Below are 23,210 nucleotides of genomic sequence, written 5' to 3' on the forward strand. Positions count from 1 at the left end.
GTAATTATAAACTCATTTGTATGTGGCTTTCATCCTTGAGCATAAGTTTTTACTTCAGAGTAAAAGGAAAAATGTACATAGCTGGTTATATAATTCTAGTTTCCAAAATAGTGAAAAATAATAAAACAATTAAATGAAACAAAATTCTTAGCATAAATTGTCAAAGAAGTTTGGTAGATAGAACTTCATAAAAAATCACTAAATGAAATAAATAATATTGTGAAAATAGTTTTTGAGTTAATCAGAAACTTATTTAATATGACTTTATATAGTACCATCCTTAAAAAAATTATGAGAACTATACTAAAATGAAGTTAAATAAAACAGATTTTTGAAAAGGACTGACAAAGGAATAATCTTTTGGTGGCTTTAAGCTGTATGTACCCCAGAAAAACATATTCCTGTGGATGTGAACCCATTGTAAGTGGGATATATATATATATTTTTAATTCAGTTTTATTGAGAAATATTCACATAGCATATAATCATCCATGGTGTACAATCAACTGTTCACAGTACCATCTTATAGTTGTGCATTCGTCACCCCAATCTATTTTTTGAACATTTTCCTTACACCAGAAAGAATCAGAATCAGAATAAAAAATAAAAATTAAAAATAAAAAAGATCCCCTCCCCCATCCCACCCTATTTTTCATTTAGGTTTTGTCCTCATTATTCTACTCATCCATCCAGACATTGGATAAAGGGAGTGCCATCCACAGGGTTTTCACAATCACACTGTCACCCATTGTAAGCTACACTGTTATACAATCGTCTTCAAGAGTCAAGGCTACTGGATTGGAGTTTGGTAGTTTCCGGTATTTACTTCTAGCTATTCCAATATATTGAAACCTGAAAAATGTTATCAATATAGTGCATAAGAATGTCCACCAGAGTGACCTCTTGACTCCATTTGAAATCTCTCAGCCACTGAAGCTTTATTTCATTTCATTTCGCATCCCCCTTTTGGTCAAGAAGATGTTCTCAATCCCACGATGCCGGGTCCAGAGTCATCCCCGGGAGTTATGTCCTGTGTTGCCAGAGGTATTTACACCCCTGGGAGTCAGGTCCCATGTAGGGGGGAGGGCAGTGAGATCACCCGCCAAGGTGGCTTAGTTAGAGAGAGGGCCACATCTGAGCAACGAAGAGGCACTCAGGGGGAGACTCTTAGGCACAATTATAAGCAGGTTTAGCCTCTCCTTGCAGCAACAAGCTTCATAGGGGCCAGCCCCAAGACATGGGGCTTAGCACATCAAGCAATCAGTCCCCAGTGTTTGTGAAAACATCAGCAACAATCCAGGTGAGGAAGTCCAACACCTCTGCATCCTCCCCCAGCTCTTCAGGGGGGCCCTGAATATATATTTTTATTCTCCACCCAAATTACTTTAGGATGTGTTGTTATTTCATTCTAATCTATACAGACCTACCATAGCTCGTAAGTGGGATATTTTAATGAGGCTACTTCAGTTAAGGTGTGACCTATTTCATTCAGGATGAGTCTTAATCCTATTACTTGAGTCTTATAAACAGACTGAATACAGTGAGAGAAAAAGCAAGCCAGGGGAGTGAAAAGCTGAAAACAAGCAAACCCAGAAGAGAAGGTAGAGACCAGCAGAAGCCAAGGATTGCTGGCAGCAGGTCTTTGGGAAGAAAGTATTGCCTTGATGGTGCCTTGATTTGGACATGTTCCTGAACTCTAGCTGTTTGCAAATAAATTCCCGTTGGTTTAAGCTGAACCATTTCATGGTATTTTGCTTTGAGCAGCCTAGCATGCTAAAACAATCTGCTATATGTGTCTGACTTGATCCACACACATATAGAGTAGACAGAAAAAATAAGAGTATATCCTACATACATCTTCTGTAAGTATATTTTGGCTGAAATTGTAAAAGGAGTAAATAACTTGATAGATTGATGGTGTAACTTTTGATATGAGCCCAGAGCACTGATAATTCAGAATTGTTGGTCGTGAGTGTGTTTATATGATGGACAAATGAGACAAATAGGTTATAAGGATAACTTATAAGTGTGAAAACTTAAGGAATAACATCTGTTGAAGAGTTTTAAAGGAGTTGTTGAAAATATATCCAGGTCTTCTTAAAATAAAAGCATGGTTTTCCTGTAGCTCAAGAAAAAATTATAGAGGTACTAAAATCCCATAAAGATATTATGGATCTGCTGTATCACATAAACAAAAGGTAAATTAATCCTCCAAATTCTATTGTGTGGAGTGCATTTGAGATTTTATTGGTCTGGAAATTTGAACAGATGTTATTAGTCTTCCACCAAAGCTAAAGAGAAATTTCAATAATATTGCTACACAAAATCTAATTTTGGGCAATAGAGCTACCTAACAAATTGCCATGGTGAATTAGTTTAAAAATGAACCCTCAAGTAAAATATTAATTTATATATTAAATGGTAATAGAAGTTATTAAATAGGGAGATACACACATGCACACACACATATATATATATATATTGCTTCAGAATCATTAAAATCTTGAATGAATTATTCCTGAAAAATAAAAGGTTATCTCCCAGGACCAAGTTTCTATTTATCATTTAGCTAATACATGAGAGTATAGTACATCATCCAACCTATTATATGGTATAGGGAAGTACCAATTCAAAGAATCTAAATGTCTTTCCAAATTTTTACAGCATGGCTTTAAAAAAGAAACTCAAATTAAAGCATTTATAACTGGGGTTGATACTAAGTTACTGCTATATAAGATTTTTCTATTATTGTTATCTTGGTTTAATTCCCTTGCCTTCCCTTCCAGTTAGCTTATTCAATATCATGATTAAATCTCATGTTCAAATTCAAAATTAGTAGCTTCTTCCCATATCTGCCATGGATGACATTTGGTGCTTATGAGTTTTGTCCATAAGATTGTAAAATCTTAGCGTGTGATAACATGTGATATTAATATAATGTGGTAATAATAATATAATAATTCCATGTGATAATATAACAGTAATATAATATCAAGTATATTAATATCATGTGATATTAATTGTATCTTTGATTCTTGCTCTCTGCCTTCTGTTCAAGTATACAGGAAGCTGAGAGCCCCTAAGATAAATATATGGCTTCAATTTGGGCTATGGGTTCCACTGGGGGTACTTTATGACTTTCCAAGAGGTATGTGGATGTGGATATTTTAAAACATCACTCTTCTGGTTTTCAACTTCCATATATGTTGAGAATGTTATGCTGGGCATGAAGCAAGTTATTTTGAGAAAACTGAATGCTCTGAATTCAGATACCTTTTAGAATGGTGCAGCAGAAGTGGTAATGTTTCATTTAGGGATCATTTAGGGATCTCATTTTCTACCTCCTGATGTACAACAAGTACATCTTTTCTGATGGGGATTCCTATGATGGAAAAGCAAAAGGATCCACACTAAGAGACATTTCTGCCACTTTATTTAATATGGTCAATGATTAATGGCAAAAGCCATGTCTCATTTATGTATCTCTTGTATCTATCTTAAAATTAGGTTATATGACAAACATTTTTCATGCATAGAATAAAGTAAATCTTCAGCTTCAAAGTTATGACAAAGTATGGCTGAAACGTGATAAAATAAAAGCGTTTTGTGTACCATGTTTCAACCATGTATCAACTTCCTCATCCCTTTCCAAAGTATATTAGGTTAACGAAGTACCTCTAAATGAGAGAATAAGAAGTATAAACAATCATCTCATTCATTTTAATAAAGCCTTTTAGAAATGCCCCCTATAAAGTGAGAAGCATAATAACTAGTGACTGGATAACAGAATATTTTATACATTCATCAATTTTCATTATTTCCTTACAGCAAAATTGAAGGAATACCTTACTTATATATTATCAATTACAATTTTGATGATAAATCAGGGTGATATAATTCTTTTTGAAATATTTAAAAAATCCTCAAACAATTAAGTGGCATGTATACCAAATTCATTTTATTTCTGTCTACTTATTTATGTACATAAGTTTCTCAGTCAATGTATTATATAGGAAAAGTGGAATATATCTAATGCTGAATGCTTTTTCATCCCAGGAATACATTTTATTTCTCCATAGAAAATGTGAACTAATAGGAAAACAATCTAAATCATTAAGAGAAGTATTTCTGATAGATTTTCACTTTTTCTTTTTAATGATAATATAGAAAATTTGTAATATACCTGTTCTTTATCATTCAACTACTAATTTAACTTATATCTCAATCCAGAAGAAATTTTAAAATTTTTTGTGTCAGATGATAAAAAGATAAAGATGAAAGAACAAGTGTGGTAGACCTGAGATAGAGATTATGGAGGAGTTCCAGTTATTTATGATGACAAAATTCTAGTATGACCACTAGAGTGGCCAATGATGGATGTGGGATGAGATCATAGAAGGATAGATCAATGATTGAGATCACACAGATGATCTATGTGGTAACTGAAATCACTAAGAATTATGACTGGATGATGCTAGAGAAAGTGACAATTGATGAGCCAAGAGATATTTTCCCAGAATGAGATTAAATAAGAATAGTGGACATTGTTGTCTGATGACATTAGATTCAAAGACTAGGGAGGGAGAATTATCTGTACCTAGCCCAGAGATGAATAGAGGGTATCTCCCCCACCTCCGTGACCACTGAAAGAGGAAGGAAAAACTAGCCACAATTGAAGAGAGAAGTGGGAAGGAGTGTTGACAGAGGAGTCAAGTTTCAGTGCCAACAGGATTGAGGTTGTCAGGCAGTTAGTTTGCTCTTGAACAGTTCCAGAAGGCAGCTAAGGAGCTGGGAGGAAGTAGGAGGTACAGCCAGAAAAGGGGATATACAGAGACATTTGAGGATTCAAGTGCAGGAAATAGAGGATGACCTGAGTTTCTTGTGGTAAAAGATATAAGGAGGCATCAAGACAGATGATGCTTGGAGGCATGGAGTGTTGGAGGATAGAGATTCGGCCGGGAGAGAGTTCTGAGGTCTTCTGTCCATGGAGATGAGGGGCCATCTCAGCCAGAGCACTGAAATCTCCAAGACTCCAGTATTTCTTCTAACTCTGTTACAGAGGCATAGAAGACCTTGTCTAACTTTATAAGATATCAGAATCCAGGGGAAGGAGAGGTGAATAATAAGGATTCTTCCAGCATTATGCTTTGCATGTCATGAACAGGTGCTCTATATGTAATTGTTTTCAATCTATTTCAGTTCTTTGCTTCATAGATGAGGAAGTTATTTTGGACTTCTCTGAAAATTCAGTTACTTATTTGTAAAGAATTTTAAAGTGCAGAATGTGAGTACATATGAATACATATTAGTCCCCTAAACTTTCCACGTTTTTAAAATTGATTATATATTTAGAATAATAAATTGCAGGTATTGCAAAATTTTCCTACAGAAAAATGATTATATATTTTAATTTCTAAAATAGGAAGTTTACACATTCATCCCATTTCTAAATGTGTTCAGCAGAAAACTTGAAATTAAAAAAAGGGTTTTTATCTTGTCTGTTAATGTAACTCATTAATGACTATTAAATTAGTATATTATTTTTACATACAAATCATGGGCAATGAAATGAAATTTAGATAAATAAGAAACTGACAGCAGGATTCAATTCAAAAATAAGTTTTTTAATGGTTCATTCATTCATTGTCAGTCAGTCATTTTTACTCCTTTACCTATTTTTGACATAAGCAGAAATTCTGACTCTTTCCTTAGTCCTTAGCTGCTGCCTCCTACCAGCATTAGGTCAGGCAAGTCTCAGGGTAACAGTGCTGTGAACCATTTTGATTTGCCTGAATTTAGCAAAAAAATGCCTTAAATGTGCTTCTTTAAACTTCTCAGAAAGAGAAGATCAAATCCTTACATTGAGGGAGAAATTCTCCATATAAATTTCTTTGCTTCCTTTTATCAGGCAATGAAAATTTTGTATCATAACATATTTTTGTTTGCCTTAACTGCCAGGAAATTCAATGTAAAATTCTGGGTTCAATTCTAGCAACAAGTTTGTACCAGTTGCCTGGGCACATTTCTTATGCTTTAAAAGGCCTTTAGTTTAGTTTATAGATTTTAGTGGCCAATTTAACATTGTTTTTAAGTTTGTAACAGAATATTTTTGAAAGAAGTATATGTGTAATAAAGGCGAAAACATCTTGTGTTTTCCTCCCATGTGATCACTCTTCAGATGGCAGAGTCATTTTTAAAATGAAAACAGAACAATGTAGAAAACTAAAATACTCTTTATGTATAAAAAAATACTTCAAAAATAACTATGATAATTTATGATGATAATTTATCAACTAGGAAGGTGTTCAGCGATTCCTCAAATTGCAATAATTCTACACTTCAGTAGGAAAAACTTTTTATAATAAAGCATTTCCCAGCGTTATATTGGTTATCTTATTACATTTGGACATTCTTAGCTGTTTCTACTTTTAATATAGATAGCTTGTTTTGTAAAACAACTTATTCTTAATCTCTGATTAAAAACATATTTTGAGCCTGAGGAGCTAAGATGGTGGCATAGAGAGGAGTGGAAGACTGTTCGTCCCCCGCGGAACAATTCGTAAATGACCAAAAAACTAGTAAATAACCTGGAATAACTGTGGGGAGACAAACATGACTGTCCACTCATCATCCACCAACCTGAATTGGGAGGAAAGCCTAAGATCACAGCATAAAAATCTATAAGTAAAACTGCAGACCCACACCGAGAGCCAAGAGCCCCTCCCTCACGGAAGCCTTACTGTGCTAGAGAGCAGCACTCTCTCAGCCCAGCTTCAACTGGGGTTTTTATGTTAACTGCTCAATACAGACAGTGACTCTCCAACAAGCAGACAGAGGCTTTTGGTGACAACTGACTTTGGGAGTCGGGGTACATATCTGTCTCAGGATAGGGAGCTCAGAGGATCAGATGCTATCTCTGGCTGATGGGTGAATCTGGGAGCTTTCTGTCCCTTTCTCTCTCTGTGGAGGAAACCTCAGCCATTTTCAGCCTACAGTGCTTTGCAGTAAAGAAAGCCTCAGCCATTTTAAAATCAAAACACTCTGATCAGCAGAGTCAGAGAAACAAAGAACTTATTGATATGCAGATGATATCCCTGGAGGGGGCATAGCTTCCCAAGAGGAAAGGGAGAGGCCCAGCTCTACTGCCCACCTTACCAGAACCAGACCCCAGAACCTGGGGGAGGAGAGCCATAGGCCACACCCTCTTACACCAGCTGGTGACAGGCTGACAGGTGCACCTGCCAGGTAGAAAAGCACAGGTGTGTCACTCCTCTAAGAAAAACCATCAGGGAAAGTGGATACTGAATATTTCCTCCTTCTGTGACCTGAGCCTGTTCTCGTCTGGGAAAACCTAATTGGGGTGGCCTAGGAGGTCAGATGCCTAGACAACAGAAAAATACAACCTACACTAAGAAAAACAAAGTTATGGCCTAGTCAAAGGAACAAACGTACACTTCAAATGAGATACAGGAATTTAAACAACTAATGCTAAATCGATTCAAAAAGTTTAGAGAAGATATTGCAAAAGAGATAGAGGTTGTAAAGAAAACACTGGGCATACATAAGGCAGAAATTGAAAGTTCAAAAAAACAACTAGTAGAACCTATGGAAATGAAAGGCACAACACAAGAGATGAAAGACACAATGGAAACATACAACAGCAGATCTCAAGAGACAGAAGAAAACACTCAGGAACTGGAGAACAAAACATCTGAAAGCCTACATGCAAAGGAGCAGATGGAGAAAAGAATGAAAAAATATGAGCAATGTCTCCGAGAACTTAAGGATGAAACAAAGTACAAGAATGTACATATCATTGGTGTCTCAGAAGGAGAAGAGAAGGGAAAAGGGGCAGAAGCAATAATAGAGGAAATAATTAATGAAAATTTCCCATCTCTTATGAAAGACATAAAATTTACAGATCCAAGAAGTGCAGCGTACTCCAAACAGAATAGATCTGAATAGGCCTAGCCAAGACCAGATTATCAAATGTCAAAGACAAAGAGAGAATCCTGAAAGCAGCAAGAGAAAAGCAATCCATCACATACAGAGGAAGCTTGATAAGACTATGTGTGGCTCTCTCAGCAGAAACCATGGAGGCAAGAAGGAAGTGGTGTGATATATTTAAGATACTGAAAGAGAAAAATCACCAACCAAAAATCCTATATCCAGCAAAGCTGTCCTTCAAATATGAGGGAGAGCTCAAAATATTTTCTGACAAACAGACAATGAGAGACTTTGTGAACAAGACACCTGCCCTACAGGAAATACTAAAGGGAGCACTACAGGGTGATAGGAGAAGACAGGAGTGCATGGTTTGGAACACAATTTTGGGAGATGGTAGCACAACAATGTAAGTACACTGAACAAAGGTAACTATGAATACAGTTGAGAGAGAAAGATGGGGAGCATGTGAGACACCACAAGAAAGGAGGAAAGATAACGACTGGGACTGTGTAACTTGGTGAAATCTAGAGTATTCAACAATTGTGATAAAATGTACAAATATGTTCTTTTACGAGGGAGAACAAGCAAATGTCAACCTTGCAAGGTGTTAAAAATGGGGAGGCATTGGGGGAGGGATGCAATCAATGTAAACTAGAGACTGTAACTAACAAACAAACAAAAATTCCTTAAAGTTAAAAAAAAACAAAAAACATATTTTGAAAATAATGAATCAGCTTTAAGATGCAGATAAGCATTACTTTCTTCATATACAAAATCCACTAGACTTTCTGGGGAATAAAATTAAAATTTATATTGATGGCAGAAACTTGCACTTGATTGGGTAGGGGGAAAGGTGATGCTGAACCACAAACCCAGTATCAGGAACTTAGAGGGTGCCCATCATCAATGAAAGGTGGGTCAAAAAATATCTACCTACATGTAGCTAAGGGAGCTAACAAAGTATCTTTCTCTCTCCCCTCAAAACTCTGGATTTAAAAATTAACAGTTATAAATACTGTATCCTTTGATAATTTGAGAATTTATGTTTTATTGTCCTTATGCATTTATATTATATCCCAGATTAGTACTGTCCACCAGTGCTTAGCAGGAACAAATACAAAACTTGGGAAGGCTGCTTCCTCAATCCAGGCAACTGGTAATTCTCACATTTTAACCAGGAGTTGTACAAAAGATAAATTAATTACCTGAGGATATGAGCCCTACCACGGGTGAAATTCAACAGAAACAATTCACTAGTTTAGATCTCCCAATTATTTCAGCAACTAGAATTCTCACTTACAGAATATTAAAATACTATATCTAACAATGCTTAAATAATAAACAGTGGAATAAAAAGAGAACAAAAATGAATACAACACTGATATACTTGACCTATCAGATTTGGAAAAAAAAAAAAAAATGTATCCAAACAGGAAATTTCTTTCTAAAAGGTAGATTCATGAAATTGATAACCCAATGGATAGCTAAACAGCTACCTACACAGCTGAAGAGAGTTACCAACACAAGACTTGAAGCTCTACCCTGCATGCATCACAGAGAGAATTAAGAAAACATGGAACATAGAAAGAAAAACAAGATATAAAGTGTCTGACGTGATTTCCAGATGGGGAGAATATAAACACACAACTGAAAAGCTAATATATGATTATTTTCCAGAACTGAGAAAAGATATGAATTATCATATTCTGGAACTACTATATATGTCAAGCAGAATATACATAGTGAAATCTACACCTAGACCCATCGTAATGAAAATTTTACAGTTTTGTGAATTCTCAGATGAAAGTTAATATGAAGTTAACACTTTATTATTTATGTAAAAATTATTCAAAAATAAAATCATTATATGATATTAGGATTGTTTTAAAATGTGTTGGATGTATACTTGCTATGACATTGGTATCTAAAACTTTAGAGATTTATTTTCTAGATCAGGAGTCAGCAAACTATGGCTTGCAGCTGTCTGTCTTTGTAAACAAAGTTTTATTGGAACACACCTGTGCCCATTCACATCTTCCTTGTTGTTACTTCCAAGCTCCAATGGCAAAGTTGAATATTTGCAACAGAGACCACATGGCACACAAAACCTAAAATATTTACTCCATGTCCCTTTAAGAAAGAGTTTATTGATTCCTGCTCTAGATGAGACTATTTGGATTACAGTCACTTTTGAGTATATCATTTAATAAATTAACTTGCTAATGATCTGAAAGAATTTCAGTGTTATTAGAAATGGAACATGTTTAAAGGAAAGAGAGTATGGAGAAAGCTTAAGACGGGGAAGAATAATGTGTTCCCGGCACAACAGCAAGGGGACCTTGGGTGGTGAGGATCACTGGGATGTTCAAGTCCTCCTTTTAGAGGAGAGTGAGGAGTATTCTATCAGGGTGGCAAACTTCTGTTACGAAAAAATCTGCTGTGTCATGGGTTAACTCAAATACAAAAATTATTTATGTCTCACTTCGCAGTCCAGTGGTGTTGGTAAGATTGGTGGCTCTGATCCAAGTAGACATTTCATGTGTGGTTCCATGACACCTTAAGGCCTCAAATGCAGAGCACAGCATATTGCAGGTTTTTATAGTCTAAACTCACAAATATCCTGTATCACCTCTTCCCACATTCCATTGGCTACAACTTGGCTTTCTGATCACTCCTTTCAAGGAAGACTGAAAGATGTAGCCAAGCAGCTATCTGCCCAGGCAAAGGAAAATATAGATTGGTTAGCTGTCTTGCCATGGAGGTTGAGGGCTGCAGGGTGGACATAATCTAATTCATAGGTTGGATAGATTGGGCTTGCCATGCCATAAGGAACAATTCAAAATAAATTTTTTGAGACATTTGTAGCCTTCTACTTGATCTTTGGGTTCAAGCCATACTGCAGTTGCTCTATCATCGATCCTACCCTTCATGTGGACAGTTAAAGCCATGTGACTCATATTGTCATCTGCAGACCAGTAGCCCAGTAGCTTGGGCATCACCTGGGAGCTTGTTAGAAATGCAGAATCTCAGGCTTCATCCCAGACCTCCTGAATCAGGATCTGCATTTAGAAAGATCCCCTGGTGTTATATGTGCACATTAAAGATTTCTAAGCATTGGGTTAGAACAAGGACCCTATTTGTGTTGTGAGCTACTGTTTTCTAAATTTTCATGGACAATAAATGATAGAGTGACTGCTGAATATAGCTAAAAATATAATTAATTTTATATTACTACCCTGCTCAAACTCTGTCATCATTAGATTTTCCTGCAAGGGGGCTGAGGGGCTTGGCTTATCTTACATTGCTGTGAAAAAAATGTCAGGCTGACTCCCATAGGTGAGCATCCTGTTGGGCAGAGAGTGCCAACAGCCAGAATGAACAGGTTGGCATCCTGAGGCTGGTGAAAGGCAAGGTCCACGGAAGGAAGACTGACGAGACTGCTGGAGAGGAAGAGTGGCAAGTGGTGCTAAGCAGGAAATGTTCCCTTGATGCTGTGAATACTGCCCGAGAAGTGTGGAGGCATCCCTGGAATCTTGTGCTATCTAATCAAGGCAGCGGTAATCTCTCCTTCATCTGGATCATCATTCCTTTAGGAAGAGACCTACTTTTCTCTTTTAGGATACTTATTCTAGAAGTGCCAGTTTCCTAAACCCTCATGACTAAAGGTCAATTGGTAGCAATTTGAATAAGTGACAGATCACCACATAGTCCCTATAAACGAAATGCCATGGGTAAAACTGCTCCCTATGTCCTCCTTCTGGAAACACATTTGTCAATAGTAATGGGGAATGGAGACCCTCAGGAGGTCATTGTCTAGAATACTGTGATCACTGTATAGATTTGAAGAGGCAGGCAGAGGCCAGAAGGGGAATCAGAAGTTGTAGAACATTCTTGGTAGATGTTACTAGCAGTGGCCTTCATTACTAGATCATTTGTAACAGAAAATGAATGAAAGTGGGGAATGCCTAATAAAAGTATTGAGGCAGAAATGCAAAAACTTGATAGATGAATAAATACTCTTCTGCACAATATTCTCTCCTGTACAACTTCACATTCAAGTTAAAATGTGAATATTGAAAATTTGAAGTCAGTTTAATGGTTCTAGATACACTCCTTCTTGTGATCATCACTTCTACCTTTAAAATACAAATTCCAACAATTACATGATTTGCATCCCGAAGAAAATGAAATGTCATGTAATCTTTCTATTAATGAGAAATATTCTAAAATTAACTGTGGGTCACATTCTTAAGGAAATGAATGAAGTGGCTGCCTTGGCAGAGAGATGATGACTACAAATAATTCATCATGTAATGAATTGCTCTATCCGAATGGCTTTTTAGAAATCTTGGTCTGGACCTGTGTGTGTGTGTGTGTGTGTGTGTAGAGCAAGGGATTGGTAATTTCTGTATGACCTGAACACAAATTCAGGTAAACACATTTATCCTAGAAACAGTATGTTGTAAATGTGCTCAGTTAGTTCATCTAATCATCAGGCATTTATCAAACATAAACTATGTGTCACACATGATACAAGCTATACTTTCAAAACAGTCTGTATGGGACAAAGAAAATGGTATATGCTATGGTTTCAAGATAGCCAATCTAATGGAAGATATAAACACACAAATGATTTAAGCAAAACACAATCAAAAAACAAACCCGTGACAAGTTACAATGATAGACATCAACACTGATTTGGAAACGGGGCGGGAGGTGGTAGATGGATTTTAACTCTGAAGGAATAAGAAGGCAACACAGAGAAAGTTAACTTTGAGCTGGAACTTGAAAAATGTCTGTAATTTTGCCACGTAAGTAGAGGTGGATAAGAATTTCAGACATAGGGAACAGAAGATAAGAATGCACAGAAGTGGCATATATTTGTGAAAGATAGATGATTTTGTATAACTCATACATGGTGAAAGTGATATGAAATTGAGCTAGAAAAATAAAATTGGATCATATAAGGTACTGTATATATTATGAAAGTGAATTATTACCAAGCTGGGAATAATAACTTAATAATGTTTTATTTGTTTGTTATAATTCAAACATGCCATATTTTTATTTTAAAATATTTTAGAAAAATAACAGTGCATATGAAGAATAAATGTAAGGAGGAAGAGGTTATTGGGATGTGAGTTACAAGTCTATTACAGGAGTGTCAATAGAACACAGTGGATCTGGAGTAAGAGAGCAGTATGCCACTTACTTAATTATCCTTGCAGTTTATATGTTTTATTCCTACTCCATGAGACAATACCACCAAACGAATTATTTTTCTCCTTTATCTTCTCAGCAAGAATAAGCTATAAGAAAGTACTGCTATGTCTATTTTAATAACTGAAACTAGATATTAGCCTTTAAATCTTTAAAACAGAAATATAAAGAAAATGAGGGAAAGCAATAATTGATTAGTGGCAGTTTTTTCTTATATAGTTTAGAGTCCTGGAGAGTTGAGCACAAGAAAGGAAGTATAAAAACTTAAGGAGTATTCATTTCTTCATTTAGGAAAAACGTTTAACGTCAAACTTTTTTGTAAGAGAACTAGTTTTCACCTGAAAAAAAATGTGGTTTGGTATCAGACTTATAATACCTTAAAATTATATCTCCATTTATATGATTGAAAGAGTTGCCATCAATTTTGGCTCTTGATCAATCAGTCAATTAAGTTAACACACATACACCCACATGTGCATCTATGTTTAATTCTTACTGGGGTGAATTTGTGTAAAAGGTGATGATTTGGACCTAAGATGTATAAGCAATGGTTCTTACCCCCAAAGATATCATTGCACTAATTTATAATGCTGAAATTACTATATGATTTCTCAATGAACACAATGATCTTCCAAGTATTACATTTTTTTTACCAAAAATACTTATTCAGTTTCAATTCAGTTCATCTCTTTACATTTTTTAAAATCAGTATAATGTAATAATATATTGATGTCCACACGAATATACTGTATTGTACTGTGTTCAGTGCCTCTGATAGCTATAACTATAAATATATATCAGTAAAAAGATTGCTATGTCTATTATACTAAAATGTTAATCTATATATTAAAAGTGAACTCTGAGAGAAAACAGTGGAATACTGTGAAGAAAGGGGAAGAAGGCCATGGATAGAATCTCAACAGGATTCAGATGCAATTCCTATTGCCGTTTTAAAAGGACTTTTCTTTCATCTTAATGTATTTCATAAGGAAATAATTCTTAAAGTATACATTTTATAACTTACATAGTCCTTAAATTATATGTACTAATGGTTACGCCATTTTATTATGCTACAGTTTGCAGAAATTTAGGTTTAATGTGTTTAGTTATGCAAATGAAAACATAGTCTCATCAATTTTTAAAATCTCAACAATAATCATGTTAGATCATAAAAATATTGAAAGAATGCAAATTAAACCAATATTATGTTATAATATCTTGAACTGAAGAATGCTTCATAGACCTTTTGACTCTTTTTTACATTGAAATTAATTTTGTTTAAATTAGAGCTACTTTTAAAATAAACACTCAGGCTGCATTTTGCCAAGGTAAAACACAATCTTTTTGTGGTTTTTTGAACCATCTTCTTTACATCTATTGCTAGCAATGGTAGTATTGATATTCTGTATAAAAAAACTATTTGCACACAATCTTTAGCGTTTGATACATGTTGCAAACAGGATTTTAACATATCTCTTGAGAGAAATTATGAAATTTAATTTAAAACACTTCAGATATTCTCAAGGTGGATGTCTGCAGGATAGAAATACCTATAGAAAAAAGTCTAGATTTATTTTTAAAACTTTAAAATAAAACTTTTGATTTGCAGCAGAGAAAAACAACTGAGTTGTGGTTGACTGGCAGAGAATGAAATTAATTGTAGTGTTTTTAAGTACAATTCTGCCTCACATTACAGAATAAATGTATTATTCAAAATGTGGAAAAATACATTTAAAAATCAAGCCTTATTTTCGATGTACTAGTAAAATCCACTTTTAAAAGAAAACTCTTCAACACACATGCACACACACACACACACACATGAACTGTGTCAGGGGTGTGTGTGTGTGTGTGTGTATGTGTGCATCTTATCAGAAGAAGCTCAAAACAACTTTTTTTTTTTTTAGGAAAAAGTGTGTAAAATCTTTCAATGTACACCCAAATCAAAAATTCCAGATTCTATTCTTGAAGGAGTTTTCACATGGTTTATATTTGAAAGCACTTAAATATTTACATTCACAGAGAGATGGCATACCGCCTAGTTGTTGAAGATGGTATTGTTAGATATTTCCATAGAACTTCAAGAACTAGAATGCAAGTTCTATGAGGGCAGGTATTGTTCTATGTTTTGTTCACTGATGTACCCAAGCCTTGAGAACAGTATTTCACACATAGCCAGTATTCCATAAATATCTGCTGAATGAATAAATGGACGGTTTGTAAGTAATCATCATGCTTATCTTTTAGATCATAAAAGTGAAAACATAAGCAGTTGTAAGTTATTTCTCTGAGGCAAGGGGTGGCTACCTAGGACTAAAATCTAATATGCACATTCCAAAGGCAGTGATATTGTCTCAAAATAAATTATTTTACCTCTAAATGCTAAATTAGTGATAAAGGTCAATATCTAACTGAGGTTATATATCCTAAAAAGGAATTTCCAAGCAAGCACCTTGGAATATATTCTATTCCAAATACCTCTTAAATAAACCATTATATGATTTACAAAGTCTACATGAGGTACATAGAGTAGGTAATATAAATTTTATTATGCAGATTCATTTATTCATTCAATAAACACTTAAGTATGTGTTTCCTTTAGCAGTATGCTAATTAGTGAGTATATAACTAAATACATATGACTGACGTACATGGCCCCTATCTAATGGGTTTTTCCTCTTGTGACTAAAAAACAAAAAATAAGTAAGTACATACATAAATGAAATAGTTTTGCCTTGTGGTAAGTATTTTGAACAAAATCAATAGAGATTGGGAGTTTGGGATTGAATGAGTCTGTAGTTAGAGTGAACAGTAAGACATTTTGAGGGGGAGACATTTAAGCAGAGATCTGAAAGTTGCAAGATGAAAATTAAAAAGGAACTTCCCCATTTGGATGGGGCCTAAAATATCTCCACAGGCAGGCATGTAAACCACTGGGAGAGGGGAAGGAGAACGATTGCTACATCTTTCATGCCCAACAATGAGTAGAGCTGGAAATGCTTGCATTCAATGGTTAATGCCCACTTTACTTGTTAAAATGGAAACACTCCTATCCTGTAGTGTAGTTATAATGAAACATCCATTTTTTTTTTATATTGTTCAACCAAGGTCTGGGATATTAAAATAACTGCCTAAAATAAAACAAAGAAATAGAATTGTGATCATTTCCAAACAAAAACAGTAAAATACTATATGTTTTGACCATATTTCTACTTTCTATTTGATTTATTTATTTTATACATGTTTCTCAGGATAGTCCACTGGTCTTACAGTCTGACAGGAATGTAACAGTGAATGCAAGAAATCACATGGGGCAGTTAACTGGACAGCTGACAGTAGGTAAGTACTTGTGAATATAAAGATGGCTCATATCATTTTACCTTCATTTAAAGTTCTTTGGTTGTTTAAATTGGGAAAATTAAAAGTATGTGATTCATCTAATATATACATTACAGCCTAATTATCTTGTTAATGATTTAATTTATCATATGCCAAGTTATGGTTTCCTCCACTTTGGTAGCTATTATTCTTGTCAATGTCTTATTATGCGACTGAATTACATTTATTTTGCTATTCATTATTCAAATTCTGAAATACATAATTTTCTTAACAAATTTCTCAGTAGTACATATTGAATTATACAGAATAGACTTAAATATGTGAGTTTATGTGACATCATGATATACATAGACATGAGGTTCTATGTATCTTTTATTTTACGGAATTAGTCTTCTAATAAATATTTTCTGCTTGTATGAACTAGAAACAACAAAAAATTTGTGCATAATAAATGTGTCGCAGCCCAAGAGGGCCATGCCAGTCCAGAGACCAAAGAAGACGACAAGCATTTTCTGACACATGAACTTTTATTCAGGGCTTACTTACAGGGTGAGAAGTTGTGGAGAGATCATGACGACTCTCTCAGGCCTGGCAGGCATCGCGTTTGCAGGGACACAAGGAAGACCACCGACCTAGAGATGCAAAGAGGACAGAAAGCCTTTTATAAGGGTTTAAGACAAAGACATTCCTAAGGGTGGAGGGAACATAAATGCAGGAACAGGTCACTCTGACCTGAGGGGTGGTGCAGGAAGGACTAGAATAACACTTGAACAATTACATTTTGCTCTTTTTGTGAGACTAAGAGCCTCTCACTTCCTGCCTGCTTCCCAGAAAGTTACATTTTAAGATCAATTTACCCTTTTTCTCTTTACTGGTTTACAAAGACAATAGGCCAAATATTTAGCTGCCTAGGTCCTGCAGACTGCTGTGCACCAAAGATCTGCAGGCCTGTTTTGCTCAGGCCACGGGTTGCCACAAATGCTAACACTCATCACTTAAAAATTTGATTTTGAAATTATATATTTTTAAGATTCACAGGCTTTAGAAATTATGAATGTCTTAATGATAAGATATCTGTTTTTCATATTATCAAATAAATATTTCAATTTAGAGATATACATTATATCAGAATAAGACATTATTATTTCACTCATTTGTTATAGGAAGAAATGCAAATAAAATGTCCATTGTAATTTGATAAAATAATGCAAAGATAATCATTTGCCTACTAATGCTAAAATATTTCTGGAATACTATATTTTTCTTTTGCAAATTACCTGATACTGACATAAGATATATGTGCAATTAAATAGAAAAATGCAAAACTTTCATATGAATACATGAGAAAGTAAATTCTCATGAGGAGTAAATTCTGATTTTGAGAACACAGTTACCCTTATCTTAATGGAAAACTAATCATCTTTTAATGCAAATGTATGTTTCCAAAACTTCTAATTAAATTTTACAAAATATAAGATTTGTACTTTAGATTTATAAACCAGAATTTGATTCTATCTAATCCATTTGTAGATATAGAAAGCATATTTTGATGGGCTGTTTGTATTACTGAAGCCAAAAGGGAGTTTATAGTGTATCATATATTTATTTTCTAAAATTAATTGTATTTTATTTGTAAGTACATTTTTTTCATATATTTCTTTACAACATTATAACTGTCAATCATTTTATATCTATTAACTGCTGAAATTGGATAGTATTTTTTTTTATTTTATTTTGAAATAAATTCAAAGTTACATGAATAGTTGCAAAAACAATACTAGCCCCATACACAGAATTTCATCACACCCTGACCCCCCTCCCCCGATAGCTCAATCCACCAACTTTAACATGCTGTCACATCACTATTTCTTTCCCTCCCTATCTATCATCCATCCTATATTTCTCTGTCTTCTGAACATATGGGTTAGCCGCACACATCTTGAACATACACTATAATTCACGTATGTACTTCCCATGAACAAGAACATTGTTTTATGTAATTCCATTAAGCACAACTAAGAAGTATAAGAGATTCAACACTGATACAATGCTTACATTCTATGTTTCCTTTTCCTTATGTCTCAACTGTGTCCTTTCGAGCCACCTGTCCTCCACCCTCCAATCCCATCCAAGTTCATCCTTAGCATTCAATTGTCGTCTAGTTAGACTGTCTTTTTTTTTTTTTTTCCTTTTTTCAATTGTGGAAATATATATACAGCCTAAATCTTCCCATTACACCCCCTTCCTAGCCTTCCATTAGTGGGATTAATCACATTTAGAATGATGTTATTCTCTTTCCCACCATCCATTGCTAGAAATTTTCCTTCACCTCAAACAGCAACCCTACACTCCTTTCTTAACTTCCCATTGCCCCTTCCCCCATTTCTCTTAACCCGAACTCTAATTTCATCTCTATGGTTATATTCTCTGATAATTTCTTTGTGTTTACTGTGGGGCTTAAAATTAACCTCTTAAATCCCTATCAATCTTGTTTTTCTTTGATACCTCCTTCACTTCAATAGGGCACATAAACTATGTTCCTATACTCCTTCATTCCCCCACCTTTATATCGTTGTCTAAAATTACATATTTTACATTGAGTTCAAAACCATTGATTTGTCCTTGGAGTTTGTGTATTTTTTTATCATGTAGGAAGTAAATAGTGGAGTTATAGCTCAAAAATTATTGACTTCTATTTGTATTCCATTGTGTTTGGAGAATGTTCTTTGAGTATATTCAATTTTTTTTTTTTTTTAATTTCTTGAGGCTTGTTTTATGTCTCAGCTTATGGTCCCTTCTGGAGAAAGATCTGTGATCACTAGAGAAAAATGAGTGTCCTGGTGATTTGGAATGTAAGGTACTATATATGTCTGTTAAAATTCTCTATATCTCTTTCTCCTTTCTTTGTCTTTCTGTTGGTAGGGCTTCCTTTAGAATCTGAAGTAGGGCAGGTCTTTTATTGGCAAAGTCTCTCAGCATTTGTCTCTCTGTGAAAAATTTTAGCTCTCCCTCAAATTTGAAGGAGAGTTTTGCTGGATAAAGTATTCTTGGCTGGAAATTTTTCTCTCTCAGAATTTTAAATATGTCATGCCACTGCCTTCTCGCCTCCATAGTGGCCACTGAGTAGTCACTACTTAGTCTTATATTGTTTCCTTTGTATGTGGTGAATTGCTTTTCTCTTGCTGCTTTCAGAACTTGCTCCTTCTCTTCAGTATTTGAGAGTCTGATTAGAATATGTCTTGGGGTGGGTTTATTTGGATTTATTCTATTTGTAGTTCGCTGGGCATTTATGCTTTGTGTGTTTATATTGTGTAGAAGGTTGGGGAAGTTTTCCTCAACAATTTCTTTGAATACTCTTTCTAGACCTTTACCCTTTTCTTCCCCTTCTGGTACACCAATGAGTCTTAAGTTTGGACGTTTTATTTTATCTATCGTATCCCTGAGATCCATTGCGATTTTTTCAATTTTTTTCTCCATTCTTTCTTTTGTCCTTTCATTTTCTGTTCTGTGGATTTCTAGGACACTGAGATGTTGTTCAGCTTCCTCTAGTCTTGTATTGTGAATATCCAGAGTCTTTTTAATTTGGCCAACAGTTTCTTTTATTTCCATAAGATCTTCTATTTTTTTATTTACTCTTGCAATGTCTTCTTTATGCTCTTCTAGGGTCTTTTTTACGGCGCTTATATCCTGGTCCATGGTCCTCTTGATGTCCTTTAAATCCTTTGCCATGTTTTCGTTCTTTGATTGTAGTTCTTTAATTAAATTTGCGAGGAATAACGTTTCTTCCGAAATCTTGATTTGTGTGTTTGGAGCTGGATTCTCCATATCATCTGGTTTTATCATATGCATTAAGATTTTCTGTTGTTTTTGGCCTCTTGGCATTTGTTTTGCTTGATAGGGTTCTTTCAAGTTGTATCAAAAAAAAAGGAATATCGATCTAATTTTTCAGAGATACAGTTTGGTGACGTACATTTTCTCTAAGTAACCAGCAGATGGCATCTGTGAGCCACCTATATCCCTCCAGTCAGTTCTCGCGTGGTGAGGGGAAATGATTCTTGTGTGTTCAGTTGGAGAGCTCAGCCTGGGTGCGCCACTGGAGTCACCCACCCTGAATGTGGGGTGCATGCATGGGTGGCCAGGGAGGAAGGGCAGCTCTCTCTCTGTGTCCTCTAAACCACCGGACTTGGTGTAGCGCCCCTGGGTTCTCCGAGAGGATCCCCCCTCCCAGCCGCGATCTTTCCTCAGCTGAGGGGGATGCCATGCTACGTCATCAGTGTGCGCCGTCCCTCTAGGGAAGCCCTGGGCTGCTTGGCTGTGCCACAGGGCTCTCAACTCATTTCAGAATGCAGAATGTGTGAGGCTGTCTCCACTGCAACTCCTTGTGGACTGAGAGCAGCCGAGGTTTTCTACACAGAGAGAGAGCGAGAGACAGAATATTTCCCCCGATTCTCCCAAGGTCAGTTGTCGCCAAAAGCCTCTGTCTGCTTGTTGAGGATTTGCTGTCTGTATTGAGCAGTTATTATTAAAACCTCACTTGAAGCTGGGCTGAGAAAGTGCACGGCGCGGCTTCCGTGAGGGAGGGGCTCCCGGCTCTAGGTTCTCGGCTCTCAGCGCAGGTCCACAATTTTACTTACAGATTTTATGCTGTGATCTTGGGCATTCCTCCCAAATCATGTCGGTGGAAGTTGAGTGTACTGTCACATTTGTCTCCCCGCTACCATTCCAGGTTACTTACTGGTTTTTTGTTCATTTATGAATTGTTCTGGGGGATACTAAGTCTTCCACTTCTTTCTATGCTGCCATCTTCCAAGAATCTGGATAGTATTTTATATTCTTAGAAATAAAACAGTTACAATGGGTTGCTAAGTTGAAAATGAATTAAAAATTAGAGAAAAGAAAGAAACAAAGTTTATTGAGAAGCACCAGGCCCTTGATTTAAATGTTCATGCCCAGTTGCTTCTGTTGTGTTGGAGCTGCAGAAACAGGCCTAAGATGGGCACATTTTTCATAATATAGCTTTCTTAAAGTTGAGCACTCTTTAGCTTGATAGAACTTCCTTTTGCATTCAGTGTTGACATAAATAAATGTCCTTATTGAAATGTCAAAATGTAAATTAAACATACAGAGACTATATTCTAGTATCCGCTGCCAAACACAAAAGCTATATAACTCCTGCCTGCAGAGCAAAGCAGCTGTTTGATAATAAGGAGTGTAATAAAATATCGCTTACATGTTGCTCCATGATTTCTTGAAGGAAGTATAAAGAACAATAGTATCATGTTTGTATTTTCAACTACCATTACAAACTGATATTACTGTAATAATAAATTTACCAATTGGGAAGAAATATAGAAGGGGTAGGAAGAGAGAGAAAAAATGTTTGTCTAGTTTTAACGAAGCAAATCACTAAGTTAATGATATAGCATTTTATTTCTGTGGATGGAAACACATTTATTCTGCTGAGGCTCAAATTAAAACTGTCTGTTGTTCTAATCCTCTGTGTATGCTGTTGGTATCTTCCATCTTTTTACTGCTCTGCATGTTTCAATAAAAATAGAACAAAAGAAGAATAGATAAGGAGGTGGGGGGAAATAATATTTCACACTTGAAATAAAAAATGTGGGGCTACTTAGTATTTGCATGGACTCCAAAAAGTAACATCTCTCAGAGACACAGTTTTCTTATCTTTAAAGTAGGGATAATGACATATTTTGAATGCTATTATAAAAACTGGAGCAATTTCTGCATCTGTAAATGGTAAGGAATTAATATATTGAATCTGTAGTTATGATGATGATTGTAATTATTAGTATCAAAATCTCTTACAGGTAGATTACTATTATATGGGAAATCTTGTAATAACTTTCTGCCCAATATATCTATGATAGAAGTTAAAGCATATATGTTGGATTATGATCCTGTTGAAAAGATGTGCCAAAACACATCACAGAAATTGTATCTGATGTATGGAAATATTTTTAATTGAAATAAAATTTTGTTATTGAATCATGGCATAATAAAATTACCTTTATATAGAATTGGAAGAGATGATAGGGTGAACTGAAGTGATGACGACAATCAGCCTTCGTTCTTTAAGGCTCTACTTTTAATGGTATTGATATAAAGTAACTTCTAATTCTATTTTTCTATTTCTTTTTTTTTCTGCAGTTTTTTTTTTAAGGGACATGGTCTTCATTATAGGATAGGAATGATACTATTTTACAATATTGAAATATATACTACCACAAAATGGACTAATATTTGTGGAAAAGAAATTCAGTTATTTTTGGTTTTCTAAGTAAAACAATTCCAATTTCTACCCGCGATCTATCAACTATTCTTAAGAATTTATAGTCAGTTCTACCAATGTGACAGACGGAATATTTGTTTCCAGATATTTAGAGAATGTAATAGGAAAGTAAAATCTCCCTTATCAGTAACTACTTGTACCTTTTTTCCCATTTATATATAAAAATGGCTGAGAAAAGCAAATATCTATTCCCTTTGAACACTGCCTTCTCTTTCTTTAGAAGACTATCTTCTTACTAATTCAGTTCATAGGGATATGTGTAATCCAGTAATGATGAAAACCCAGTGAATTGATTCTAATCCACATATACTCTAGAAATATGAAACCCAGATTATTTCTAATCCAAGAAATGCAAAGAAAATATTTTCACATATACCAGCTCATACATAATCAA

General features: G+C 35.1%; 1 protein-coding gene across 1 annotated transcript in view; it reads left to right on the forward strand.

Annotated features, from left to right (window-relative positions):
* The window catches only part of SGCZ (sarcoglycan zeta), a 1,224,523-nt gene that overhangs the window by 1,001,834 nt on the left and 199,479 nt on the right, over window positions 1-23,210 (forward strand). Inside the window, exon 4 of the mRNA XM_037831246.1 lies at window positions 16,419-16,506. Within this exon, the coding sequence (XP_037687174.1) occupies window positions 16,419-16,506 (88 nt within the window). The remainder of the gene's footprint in view (window positions 1-16,418; window positions 16,507-23,210) is intronic.

The sequence above is a fragment of the Choloepus didactylus genome, chromosome 3 (genome assembly GCF_015220235.1).
Source record: "Choloepus didactylus isolate mChoDid1 chromosome 3, mChoDid1.pri, whole genome shotgun sequence".
Taxonomy (NCBI): Eukaryota; Metazoa; Chordata; class Mammalia; order Pilosa; family Megalonychidae; genus Choloepus; species Choloepus didactylus.